This window comes from Sorex araneus, chromosome 7 (genome assembly GCF_027595985.1).
Source record: "Sorex araneus isolate mSorAra2 chromosome 7, mSorAra2.pri, whole genome shotgun sequence".
Lineage (NCBI taxonomy): Eukaryota > Metazoa > Chordata > Mammalia > Eulipotyphla > Soricidae > Sorex > Sorex araneus.
The window spans coordinates 4,568,628-4,582,634 of NC_073308.1; the positions used below are offsets into that span (position 1 = coordinate 4,568,628).

General features: G+C 41.6%; 1 protein-coding gene across 3 annotated transcripts in view; it reads left to right on the forward strand.

The window, feature by feature from the left end:
• Positions 1 to 267: 267 nt before the first annotated feature.
• LOC129406471 (leucine-rich repeat-containing protein 37A2-like) overlaps positions 268 to 14,007 on the forward strand; it is a 47,145-nt gene continuing 33,405 nt past the window's right edge. Inside the window, exons 1-4 of one of the 3 annotated variants that reach the window (XM_055144341.1) lie at positions 268 to 2,839; positions 6,539 to 6,610; positions 9,167 to 9,238; positions 13,158 to 13,229. In XM_055144341.1, coding sequence (XP_055000316.1) covers positions 315 to 2,839; positions 6,539 to 6,610; positions 9,167 to 9,238; positions 13,158 to 13,229 — 2,741 coding nt within the window. In that variant the 5' untranslated portion in view covers positions 268 to 314. The remainder of the gene's footprint in view (positions 2,840 to 6,538; positions 6,611 to 9,166; positions 9,239 to 13,157; positions 13,230 to 14,007) is intronic. The other 2 variants (XM_055144339.1, XM_055144340.1) reach the window with 2 other exon arrangements.

Sequence of the window (14,007 nt, forward strand, 5' to 3'; positions counted from 1 at the left end):
TCTGCTGGGCCGTGGGACCGGAGTCACTATCTGGGCTCCTTGTTCTCAGCAACTCCTTCTGTGAGCAGGTCCCTATCTTTTAGGCACGTACGTGAATTCCAACCAAACCAACAGGCAGATGTCAGGATGTATGTGACAGGACTCAGGCACAGTGCATTGTTATATACAGTTCGGGGGGCATAAGCATGGTTACAGAAGCAGAACAAAGCGAGGTTACAAAGGTCAAGAGTGGGCTTTAACACAATATAATTTCTTTTAACTTAACAGTTGGAACTTCCAGAAAATCTAAGAAACATCATCATCGACCACAACAGATGCAGGATGAGGACTTAGATTCCAGTATGGATATCTTTTATCCCGAGGGGAATGAACCCTTGGATGTACTGGGAGATTCAGAGCAACATCCACAGATCCCTCACAAGACTGAATCCTTTTCACCCCAGTCCCAGCATCCAGAACCCTCTGAAGAGCTAGAACAGCTTCCCTTTAAGGCCCTGGAAGCTGAAGTTTCAGCAAGCACACAACAGACCCCAGCTGCACTTCCAGGATTTCCCGAGGAATCGAAACCTTTAGTTCCAGACTCAGATTTGCTGTCCAGTACCCCTGAAGAGGGTGATACTGCTTCAGTCCTGCCAGAAATCCTAGTTCAGCCTACATTGGGTCCTGAGGAAAGGGGGTCTTCAGTACCTCAGGAGATGGAAGCTCAGTCTTCAGAGTCAGGTCTGAAAGCGCAGTCTTTACTGCATCATCAGCCAAATGAACTGTCTCCAGTCCAGAAAGAAGCCCATCTTTCAAATATATCTACTGTCATCATCAAACCTGCCTATCTGCAGATTACCGAAACTCCAAGAGTCAACAAGCAGGATGAAATTTCAACCCAGCCAGAAACCCTAAGTCTAAGTCACACAGGAGAGACCCGTGAAGAGAATGAACACTCTCTAGCTCAAGAGGTGGCCCAGTCTCAGCCTCTAGAGAGCCCTAAGGGTGACTCTGCCATACAGCAGGAGGCAGTGGCTCAAGCTCCAGAGATCCTTGAGGTGACTGAATCTTCAATCCAGCAGGAATCCCTAGCTCAGCCTCCTGAATCTTCTATGGAGTTGGAAGGTCAACCATTTCTTCATCCTGCGGAAAATCTTCCAACTCCAAATCAGAATGGAACTTCACACTTAAACTTGCCCCGTGTCACTGCTCAGCATTTGAGTGTGACATTTTCCATTTTTTCAGAGGTTGGTGATGAGGTTGAATCTTCTCCAGTGCCACAGGAGGCCCTGGATCAACCGTCTGAGCCATCTGAGGAATCTGTCACTAATCCACCTCTGCATCCCGAAGAGTTTATTACATCTCCACGTCACAATGAATCCCCAAGCTTAAATTTGACATATGTCAGTGCTAAACCTATTGGTGTGACATTTTCCATATCTACAGAGATCAGTAATGAGGATGAACCTTCAGTCCAGCAGGAGATGCAGGCTCAATCTCCTGAGCCATCTGAGGAATCCGTCACTCACCCTTTCCCGCATTCTGAAGAAAATATTCCATCTCCAAGTCACAGTAAAGCTCCACACATCAACTTGCCCAGTGTCACTTCTAATCCTAAGGGTGTGACTATTTCTGAAACTACAGAGGTCATAAATGAGGTCAAACCTTCAGTTCAGCAGGAGGCCCAGGCTCAACCTCCATCCCAAGAGGTCCAGGCTTCATTTCCAGGCCTCTCTGAGAACATGGAATTATCTGGCTGGCAGATTGTATCATCAACCATTTCTGAAACACAGAAGTTCCAGAGTGAGATGGTAGCTCTACATTTGGGTCAGACTCTAACTCAGCTTTCGCCAGACAAGGAACCTGCTGAGAAAATGGAAATTTCTTCACCTGTGCAGGAGACCCTCACTCAGCTTTCAGAGTTACCAACAGATATCGTTTTGGCTCAGGCTTCAGAGCATTTGGAAGGACCACTTTCAGCATCAACTCGGCATCCATCATCAGTCCGGGTCACGACTCTCACGGCAGAACCAAGTAGGGAGAGCAAAGCTTCTACGACCCTGAAGAAGACTACCGCTCCCACAGAGCACACTGTGACAAAACCAACAGGGAATGTGCGGACTCATTCAATCGCCACTAAGATTTCAGCTCTACCCAGTCTGGGGGTTTTGAAGACAGTACCTTCTCCAACCACACAAAAGACCACAGGTCAGACTTCTCATCAAAATCAACCTTCTACACACCAATATATAACTGTAACTCCGGAACGCACTGTGAAGACTAAACCCTCGACAACCCTGACAAGTACCAGTGCTACAGAACACTCAGATGTGACACCTATCACACCATCTCTGAGTCCTCATTCAAACCTGAGTGAAGTCACGTATCCACCTATAAACAAGGACGTTCCTGTCACTGAAGGCAGTTCAGTTACAGCTCCAACCATGCAAGAGACTGGAGTTCCGTTTTCAAAGGCCCCAAAGAAAGCTGAGGTAACAGTTTCAACAAGTACCACTCTGACAACCCCCACAGAGGGATTGCTGTCAGAACAGGGTCAGCATCAACACACAGATCTGAGTGAACAGACATCTGTAACTTTGGACGAAACGCCACAACCAGAAACATCAAGGACAGCTTCCCTGACTCACTCTTCAGCCCTATCTTCTGGACGATCTACTTCCGAAAAGGCACATGTAGATTTCCCTGAGCAACTGCAACAGAATGAACACATGACCTTCAACATATGTGAGCTCTGTACCTGCACAGAGGATACCCTCTCCTGCACCGGTCTCAGTCCAGAGAAGAGACTCCGTAGAGTGCCTGTGCCAGGGCCCAACATCAACAGGACCTTCACTATACTGTAAGAATCACCTTTCCTCTCATCTCTGCATTCTGCCTATTGACGTAGCAAGCCTTTGCTTCAATGTCTTCCTGTATCTGCCTCATCCCCCATGTCCACGTTAAATGATTCTCTCTCTTTTTTCATCTTTTGTCAGTCAAAAGATATCCTCATTCTTCTTATCTGTTGTTTCTTCTTCCCCAGTCTTTTGCTTATAATTGTCCATACTCTCTTTCCTTCACTATTTTTATCTCACCCTCAACCTATCCTTCATCCCATCAGCTGTTCATTTAATTCCTTAACCTTTGTTTTCTCTTTACTCCAGCCTTTTTTTTTTAAACAATAGTATGTTCTCCTTATCTTTTATTGCTGGTGTCACAACGTGTGCTATGGACATGATTTCTGGTGCCAGACTACCCGAGTTTTCATTTGTTAGCTTTGTTTATTTAGCTCTGTGACTCAGTTCCTTTTTCTTTACGTGGAGATTATGGTAAGTTTTCACCTCCTAGTATTTTGATACTTGTTCATTTTGATACTTATGAAATTAGTACCTTTAAACAACTTTCACATTAATCCCTATGGAGATGAGGCCAAGGTGGTGGAGAAGGGTTGATTGTGAGATCTAGCCAGCTCCAATGGCAATCAAAGTAATACTTAAGAAATCTATGTAAATACTTTGGGCCAGAGTGATTGTACAGTAGGTAGAGCATTTGCTTGCACTTGTTCCAACTGATCTGATTCCCCAGCGTCCCATAGGGTCCCCTGAGCACCACCAGAGGTGATTCCTGAGTGCAGAGCCTGGAGTAACACCTGAGTATTGCCGGGTGTGGCTCCCCACAAAACTATAGACTTAAATTGGGAACTAGCATATACATGAATGCTGTCTGTTATTGTTACTTAATCTCTCATTTCAGAGTTAAATTTTTTACATCGACTTTTCATAGAAAGCATCCATTTCCCCCAACCTAGCCACAAGAATATGTCATCAGCTCTTAAACATGATGCTGTTGGGGAGAAAGGGAATACACACAAAAGGAAAGGCAGCATGTCATTAAGCACCAACAGAGGCACAAAAATGCACAGTGTCTCCTCAGTTGGGGAAAACTGCAGAGAGCTGACATGGAGCAACTTTAGCTGGGAATTAGAGGTTGATGGTAATTTGTTAAATCAAGTGTGTGGGGGTGGGGGAAGGGAGAGTAAAGTCTAAGAAAAAGCATAGCTCTAGAAAGTTCTGGGATTTAAAAAACAGGCAGACTAAAAAATATCTGTTAGAGGCTGGAGAGGTGGTACACAGGCTAAGGCATTTGTCTTGTATGTGGCAATGGCAGCTACCATGGTTTGAATCCCAGCACCACGTATGGCTCCTGATCATCATCAGACTGTGGTTCCTGACCACTGCTGGATGTGCCATGCCCTGCAAAAAAAATTGAACTGAGTTAGGAAGTAATGAAAATATGCTTGTGAAAAATCTGAAGTATCAGGTATGGGGTTTGAAATTTGCATTGTGAGGTATAGAGTGCTATTGAAAGTTTTCAAGCAAGAGAGATAAATAAGAATCATTTTAGATTCTATATGTAGAGAAATCTAAGAGGAAAGTTGGTTGAAAAAAGACCAAATGTGCTCTTAATAAACTCTAGGAGTAAAGTGAGAAGGGGCTGAATAAGCGATTGTAGCAAGAGTAGAAAAACATCCTGGATGGGGGAGAGAGCTCAAAAGGCTGAGCACAGGCTGTGCATGTGGGAACCCAGGGTTTGATCCCTGGCACCTCATGGTTCTCTGAGCACCACCAGAGTGACCCCTCCAAAGCACTGAGCCAAGGGTGGTCCCTGAGCACCAGAGGCTGAGCCTCCCCAAAGCCCAAAAAAATACAAAGAAAATCCTGAGGACATTACAAAGAAAGAACCAATCAAAGTTAGTAACTGCCAAGTTGAGGGAGAAGGAAGGAGAAAAATCCAATATGATTGAAGTTTGTGTTCTTATTGAGAGAATGATAATGGTGTTAAGGTGGAAATATAGTAGGTAGGAGGGACAGCCAGTCTGATGAGACACACTGAGTTCCAGGCATCTTTTTTTTTTAATATTTATTTAATTTTATTGAATCACCATGACAAAAGTTACCAAGCTTTCAGGTTTAAATCCCAGTCATATAATGACCAAACCCCCATCCCTTCACCAGTGCACCTGTTCCCCCACCAAGAACCCCAATCTACCCCCCTCGCTCCTGCCCCGCACTAAAGTGGCCAGTGATCTTCACTTTATTCTCTCTATAATTTGGATACATTCAATATTTCAACAGAGAACTGACTGTTATTATTTGGAATTTTCCCCCAACAATCAAACCTGCAAAAAAGGAACCATTTGATAGTTTGTATTCCATTGCTGAAAATGAATATTATAGGATCTCGCGCAGCCGCTTTCGCGTCTAGGCATCTTTTTTAGGTTAAAAAATGATTGATGTGCTTGGCCTATGAAAAACGGTGCATGTTAGGTATGACTTATGTGTTTGGAGATAAGTAATATACCTGTGAAACAGTTACTAATCTGTGCCTTAAACAGATCCCTCAACTTGTGGCCTAGGCATCATAAAGCAGCCAGAAGATTTGATGGAAATGTCCACTAGGTTGATGGCACAGGTTTCTGTTTCAACATTTTCACCTGAAAATGTGTGCATAAACTTATTAGGTTTATATTTGGATTATATACATGTTTGCAGTTGATATACACATGTTGCTGGGGGAAGTTGACAAAACTAGATTCAAAGTGATCCACAGAGTTAGTGGTTAAAACTGAACTCAGGGAGCCAGAGTCACAGCACAGTCATACCAAGGGCTCTTGCCTTGCATGTGGCCAACCCAGGTTCATCCCAGGCACCCCATATGGTCCCCCTCCATCACCACCAGGAGTTTAATTAAAAATTATTGACACAGAAAAAAAATGATAGACCCTGAGTCCAGAGCCAGGGGTAAATCCTGAGCACCATCCCCTCCCCCACCCCCACCCCACACTCCCACCAACTGCATTCAGCTATACATGTGTAAATTCATGAACATATTCTCTTTGTTACAATAGGTCAGTAAAGTTAACAGGATAATGTGTGAAAATCCCACTTTCCCACTCTACCACCTGTGTGACTACCGCACAGTAACTCCTGTTACCATCTTGGGTTTTCTTCTACTCTCTTTCCTGTGCATTTTCCCCCCACTGAAGGTCATTCTTTGTGATTTGTTCTTTTCCTGGTGAAGTATGTTGAATATATCTCTCCTCACTAGTCCCCCTCATTTTCTCATTTCCCTAGTCTCTATCTAGAAATTTCTACTATCTCGAAATTTCAACAGAGAACATTGACCAAAATCTTTGGTGGTCTCTGGCAATATTTTTAAATATGTATTTGCTGGTAATTTTATTCATTTCTCTGTATAATTATGAAATTAAACTTTCTCTATTGATTTACAGGAGGAGTTACAATAGGTGTGAGCTTGGAAAAATGACTTACATGCTAACTAGCTGACATTATTGAGCTACTCCAGGAATTAGGAAGTTCAGATTGTGAGATATTTCAATGTTTGACCAGTGGCCCCACATCATGTCTTTAGTTGGGCAAAATGGGAAGCTGATAGCTGTGGAAAGAAGCTGGTGTTTTCTGTGTTTCCATGATTCTTTTACTTAGCCTGTTCATTCTTTTCCTACCTATTCAAGACTGTAAACTGTGTTTCTTCACAGGAATTTCCAAGGAAACTCTATTTCTTCCATTGATGGAAATACATGGAAGGCATACCCTTGGGTTGAGAAACTGTGAGTATATTCTCTCCAAATATGAATATTAAAAAATAATTGCACCATAAATCCTCCTTAGAGGGACTGGAGCGATAGCACAGCAGGTAGGGCATTTGCCTTGCACGTATGTGGTCAACCAGGGTTCGATTCCCAGCATCCCATATGGTGCCCCGAGCACTGCCAGGAGTAATTCCTGAGTGCATGAGCCAGGACTAAACTCTATGCATCGCCAGGCGTGACCCAAAAAGAAAAAGAAATCCTCCTTAGTATACAATTTAAGATTAATACCTCTGATAAAAGGTATTCTCCTCTCATGTCCCAAAACAACCTCTGTTAGTTATAATGGTTTTTTTCTTTTAAAAATTTTAGTTTACCAAGATCCTATTTAAAATGTCTTTTTGTTTTCCATTCTATAACAAGTAGAGTTAATTTTATGCACACACATACATATGCATATATAAGAATCAGAAAACAGACCACCAAAAAATGATAGCAGTTATAAGGTTTTTTCTTTGAGTATATTAAATATCGCATGCAATATCTTTAGCCTACTTCTCCCTCTGGGAGAAACTGGCAATCTTCTGAGAGTTTCCTGCCCACATGGGACAGCCTTGCAAGCTTCCCATGGTGTATTCATATGCAAAATCCAGTAACAAGCTAGATCTCATTCCCCTGACCCTGAAGAGCCCCCAGTGCAACACTGTTAGGAGGGCCAAGTCAAGATGGACTTCTAAGATCTCAGGGAAAGGTCGAAATGAGATGTTTCTGAGCCCGCCCGAGAAATCGATGATTAACGGGATTTTGTGATTCTTCATATTAAATAATACATATTGGTATATCTAATAACCACCTGTATGTCTAACAACTAACTTCAAATTTTTGATAAAAAAACAAAAGTTTGAGATGTCTATAGTAAATGCAATGTGAAAAGTATCTATGGTTTCTATTAGAGGCCAAATGAATGATATTGCTAATCTGTCATTGTCGGTTGACATTCATAATGTGAGAAATGACCATTTTAGGGCCAGTGCGATAGTACTGCGGGTAGGGTGTTTGCCTTGCACATGGCCTACCTGGGTTCACTCCCCAGCACCACATAGGGCCCTCCAGCCCTGCCGTTAGTGATCCCTGAGCACAGAGCCAGGAATAAGCCTTGAGCACAGCCAGGTGTGAGCCAAAATCAAAACCAAAACCAAACAAACACTGTTCCAGTGTGTTTATTTTCATCCAGGCTATGAGCCTTAGACCTAGAGAGAAAGTCTACAAATAGAAATCGCTTGCATACTTTGCTAAGTGTTAAAAAAGTGGAAATTCTGGATTTTTTTCTTTTTCTTTTTTTTTTTTTCAATTTTGCTTTAGGGCCACACCAGTGGTGCTCAGGGGTTACCCTTAGCTCTGAAAGGTGGAATTTTCTAAACAAAAGGGGACATTGGAGCAGGGAATCCAAATCACAATTGGTAAGAACTGTAGGTTTCCATCATGGGAATCCCCCAACAGACAGTAAGAGCTTTCCAGTTCTGGGGCCAGGGATGGTGGCAGACAGTGTGGTGAGACGCCCTTTGACACTTGATGGGAAGGGAAGCCGAATTTCAAGTCTTTGTTTGAAAATCTTGGTTAGCTTTCCTGCCCTCTGGTCCTGCCTGTCCAAGAGAACCCAAGTCCATGGACCAGGACAAACTCTGCCTCTGGAAAGGCTTCTTTGCTTTGCAGACGGCTGATCAGAGTTTGATCCCCAGCACCCCATACGGTCCCTTGAGCAGCACCAGAAATGATCCCTGAGTGCAGAGCCAGGATTAACCACTGAGCACTCCTGGATGTGGCCCCAAAACAAAACAAAGCACCAAATAAACCCCAAAATAACAAATGCTCATTAAAGTCAGGGGTGTGTGACAGAGGAGGGTGTGATTGGTAGGGCCACACTAGGGTCCTCTATGAAGCTGTGTTTCTTGTAAGGAATATGTCTTGGGGCCTTTGCTTTACTGTTCTTTCGTGTTGGGGGGTGCACAGCCACTGGTTCTGGGCTCAAAGTTTACTCCTGGGGGATCATATGGTTGCCCGGTCTGACCCAGGTAAGCCATGTGCAAGCCAAGTACCCCTCCCACTGTACTATTGCTCTGGCCTCAATCGTTCTTGAGTGTTTGTCATGTGCATTTTGTGCTCATTTTAATTCCCAGAACAAAAAAAATTAATGGTGTTAAGTTTCAAAGGGTTTTCTTTACAGACTTAATTTCATTCTTCATGGGGTATCCAGAGTAATGTTTGGGAAGAGAGGAGGGAGTGGCAATTCTGTGGTTCTGGTGTCACCCAGAATTTAGATCTGACATTTTGTGACCTAGAGAATATGCTTTGTAGAGGTTATTTGGTGAGAAGAGTCAATAGCTATGTTCGTGTGCATGATGGATAGATATCAGTGAGGAAAAAGCAAAGAGCCTAAACAGAGATCACTATCCCCAAGTAAAATAAGAATTGGGATCTTTAGAAAGCACCATTATTATGTGTAAGAATTAGTCCTATGTAGTAAATAGTCATAGTTATTTTGCATTTTGGTCCAGAAATAATTTTTCCATTTCTCAGAATCCTCAGTGACAATTCTTTGACTGAATTACATAAGGATTCATTTGAAGGCCTGCTATCCCTCAAGTACTTGTAAGTTAATCATTTATTTATGAGTTTCTAGATCTGTTGTTTATAAAACAAAGGGTGTGCAAGTTAATCTTTATCATTTCTTCCAGCAATACAATTCTATAGTTTTATGATTCTAGCATTAAAAACCTTTCATGTCATTTCTGGCACTAAATTACATTTGCATGTACATATATATATAAATACATATATGTACATATATAGAAAAAACTTTAGGCTTACTCTTCAAGCCCATGTTCTCCCTGGATCATATACTTTTCTTACTTGTCCCCATGACTCTTTGCTTTTTCTTCTCTGGAGAATTCCAGGTTATCTCGTGAACACATTCTTTCTCTTTCCCACCCCTCACATCTAAGAAAGTTTCTTTCAGTATAAACTATCTTGCTTCACAAGAGTTTTTTTTCAAACTTTACTATATAAACCTAAAGTAAGTGCTAATTTACCATCTCCTCTGTGTCCATGTAGAGTTCCTTTATGTCCCCTGAATCCAATCCAACACATGGTCCTGTTTTACATAGCCCATTAACTTAAGAATTGTTTTTGGGGGCTGGAGCGATAGCACAGCGGGTAGGGCATTTGCCTTGCACACGGCCGACCCGGGTTCTAATCCCAGCATCCCATATGGTCCCCTGAGCACCGCCAGGGGTAATTCCTGAGTGAAGAGCCAGGAGTAACCCCTGTGCATCGCCGGGTGTGACCCAAAAACCAAAAAAACAAAAAAAAAAAAAAAGAATTGTTTTTGTCTTTAAACTTTAATAATAAATGAAAAGTACTTATATTTGCATCACCCATGTAAACTTAACTTAGAGTGCTAGTATACCATCTCCTCTATGTTCATATAGAGTTCCTTTATGTCCCCATGGATCAAAACCAATGCATGGTCCAGTTTTACATAGCCCATTAACTTAAGAATTGTTTTTGTCAGCTGGGGAGATTGCACAAATGTTGAGTGTGATGCTTAGCAACAGGAGGCCCAGGTTGGTTTCCCAGCAGAACGAGGTTCTGGGCTCCCCATTCCCTGACCCCCCAGTAATGTCCCTGAAGTAGCCCCTGAGCACTACTAAATAAAAACAAAGATCTATGCAAATATGTTCATGTTTTTATTTTTTAATTTTTACTTATTTATTTATTTATTTATTTATTTATTTATTGTTTTTTGGATCACACTCAGCGATGCTCAGGGGTTCCTCCTGGCTCTGCACTCAGGAAACTCAGAAATTACTCCTGGCAGTGCTGGGGGGACCATATGAGATGCCCGGGATCAAACCCAGGTCAGCTGCCTGCAAGGCAAACGCCCCACCCACTGTACTATCGCTCCAGCCCCATGTTCTTTTTTTTTTTTTTAATTTTGTGTATGAAGCAAGACAGCTTTTATTAAAACTTATTTAGAAAGATGTGAGGGAGAGAAATTAAGAAGTATGTGTTCAAGAGAGAACACAGGCTCTCCAGAGTGGAAATAAACAAGCAAAGAAACAGAGAAAGAAGCAGGTGAGATATTCAGGGCTTGAAGAGCAAGCCCTGAGGACTTTCAGGAGGTGCTTTTATTCAATTCTTCCAAAAGGGTTGTTCTTTCCTGGAGTTTTGCATACTAAAACTTAGGCTGGGTGTTGTCACAGGAATGTCTTGCACTGTTGATGTTCTCTTTATAATCTCATGGATTCTTGTGTAACTTCTTTTCTGGGGGGACCAGCCTTTTCTGGGTGGGGCCTTGGATTTTTGCATCCTGGTGGTACCTCAGTTTCTCTTCCAAGAATTCAGGATTTGCATTTCAAATGATGTGACCATCAAGCCCTTGAGTTATTTTGGGGCTAGGGAATTTCTTCTTTACTATTATTATTCCCCCAAAGTACATCTGCCAGCCTGCACCAGCAGGAAAGGGAAGGCAGTCCCAACCTCATCACAGGCATCATGGGTCCACTGCCTGTCCCTTGCAGGAAAGAACTTAAAGAGGTGCAACAGTGAAGCAGGTTAGTTTTTATTGAATGAAACGTGCTGAGGAAGATGTGGGAGGAGAGAAAGGAGGGCGATGTTGGAGAGAGAGCACCGGCTTTTCCAGAGTGCAAGTGAATAAGCCAAGGAACATAGACCCTAGCAAGCGAGACACACGGGAGAGCACAGCTTGAAGAGCAAGCTCAAACTATGCTTGTGTTTATAAAGTTGATGTTTGTGTTTTTCTGGAAATGAAAAAAATCATAAAAATATGCTCTGCAAAATCTAGAATATTATTATTTTTAAATTTCTAGCCTTTATAGAAAACTTTTAAAAGTTGGCTTAATAAAAAATTATTTAAAAAATGAAAATAAACCTGAATTATTGAACAAGAAAATAAAGAACTTGAATGCCATTGGCCCAGATTTTTTAAAAAAAAACTTTAGTTTTCTCATTGTGATTTGCAATGCAACATTCTAACACCCTATGTCAGCATATTTCCAAATTATCTAGAACTTAAACAAACATTTAAATATGAAATACTTGGCTAAAACAGTGATTCTATAGCAGTAGTATTAAGAACATGGGAGATTATCACGAGGAGAGTTCTGTTGTAGGAATTGTTGGGCTATTGTCACACAGACATCTTGACAGAATCTTGTAAAAAGAGAGTAGGAGAAAGGTAGAACACAGGAAAAACACCACAATGCTCTCAGAATACCAAAAAAGAGGGTAGACACCTAGACCCAGGAGTTGTAAGCCAGGGCTAGCATGCAGAGCTCCCTCGTGCCCACCTGCGCTGGGTCACTCAGGCCTGCAGTAGATCACTTGGAGGGCCTGTTAACCCCCCACCACAGTTCCCGCTCCAGCTGATTTGGAGTAGGTTGATTGGAGAACAGGCATCTTCAATCAGCTCCCAAGTGAGACTGGTGTTTGAGAACTATTTGGAAAGTTAATACATGACGGTGTGCATTGTGGGTCAGAAAAGGAAAGCCTGGGACTGGAGTGATAGGACAGGGGTAAGGGGCTTGCTTCTGCACATGGGTGACCCAGGTTTGATCCCCAGCACCATGCAGGGTCCCCTGAGCCCCCCAGAGTGATGTGTGTGCAGTCAGGAGTGAGCCCTCAGCACTGCTAAGGAAGGGAAGAAAGGCAAGAAGGGAGGCAAGAGGAAGAAGAGGAATGAGTTTGAAGATAGTTATACCCATCTTAGTCATATGTGAAAGAACTTAAGTAGAATTCATAGATATAAAACAGTCAACTGTAATCAAATAAAAATTCAGCACTGTGATGATTTTGTTTGTTCCACCACTGTACAATGAAAGCAGTGAAATTCATGGAATATTCAGAAAATATAGAACCAAAAATTCAATTTCTATTATGATAGAAAAGTTTAATTCTAGGGGCTGGAGCAATAGCACAGCAGGTAGGGCGTTTGCCTTGCATGCAGCTGACCCGGGTTCAATTCCCAGCATCCCATACGGTTCCCCGAGCACCGTCAGGAGTAACCCCTGAGCATAGCTGGATGTGACCCAAAAAAAGCAAAAAAAAAAAAAAAAGTTTAATTCTAAATTAAGTTCTGGCTGAAAGGAGTAACTTCATTTCATATTATATGAAAATGGGCCATTTTTTAGCCTAGAAAACAGCTAAATAGGAATGCATATAAACGTGAGATTATTCATATGAATATTTGAAATAATTATATTAAATATAGTAATTTTACATGAAGATAAAAAATTGAACTCCATCTGTCATTGAGAACATAAAAATCACCGAATCAATTCTCTGCTCTGAGAAAAGTTGAAGTCCGATATTAGAACCAAGTAATCACACATTTTATTCATGAAGATTTGTGGTTGAACTGAAAGCAAGGTTAGGAGTTCTGGAACATTCAAATCTACTCATTCAATATTATTTTGACTTCTACTGGTTATTCCTAAAATTAGATATTTGGTAGTTAATTGAAGAAATATTTTCCTTTTCCTTTTCCTAGAGATTTATCCTGCAATAAAATACAGTTTATTGAAAGGCGTACATTTGAAGAACTACCATATCTGCAGTATATGTAAGTTAAAAATATGCTTCATTATTTTTGGAATTTTTAGAACACTTAAATGTCAGATTCTGTTATTCATTTGAATATTATTAGAACATTATAAATAGCTATGAAAACTGTACAGCAAATCCATTTTGCCTGTAAGTAAGGATTACTATGAGAATTACTAGTCAGAGCAATGTGAACAATAGAACCGTGGCCCTCAACCAGGATGATTTTGTACCCACATGATCCTTGATAGTGCCTTGAGGGTTTTTTTTTCATTGTTTTAATTGTCAGATCTATAATGATGCTGTTGGTACCTAGTGAGCAGAGGCCTCCAGATACACTGCTGAATAGCTACAATGCACTGGACAGCCCCCCCATAACTATCCAGCCCCCATGTGGCAGTAGTGCTGAAGTCATGAATCCCTGTTATAGAGAAATTAATTATTTGTTAAGCATTTGCTATTTTGTGTCTAATGCCCCCACAGCATCATAAACATCAAAGAATAAACCTTAAGCTTATGTCTTCCACAGTGATGTTTAGCGCATAAAATGTTGTGGTTCTATGAATTAAAAGTAATACTGGGTGTGACCCAAAAAGAAAAAGAATATTATTTCTTCTCTTCTTCCTCCTCCTCCTCCTCTTCTTCATCCTCCTCTTCCTTCTTCCTTTCTTTTTCCTTCCTTCTTCTTGCTCTTCTTCTTCCTTCTTCCTCTTCCTCTTCTTTCTCTTCTTCCACTTCCACTTTCTCTTCTACTTCCTCCTCGCTTTCTTCTTCCTCCTTCTTCCTTCTTCTTTCTT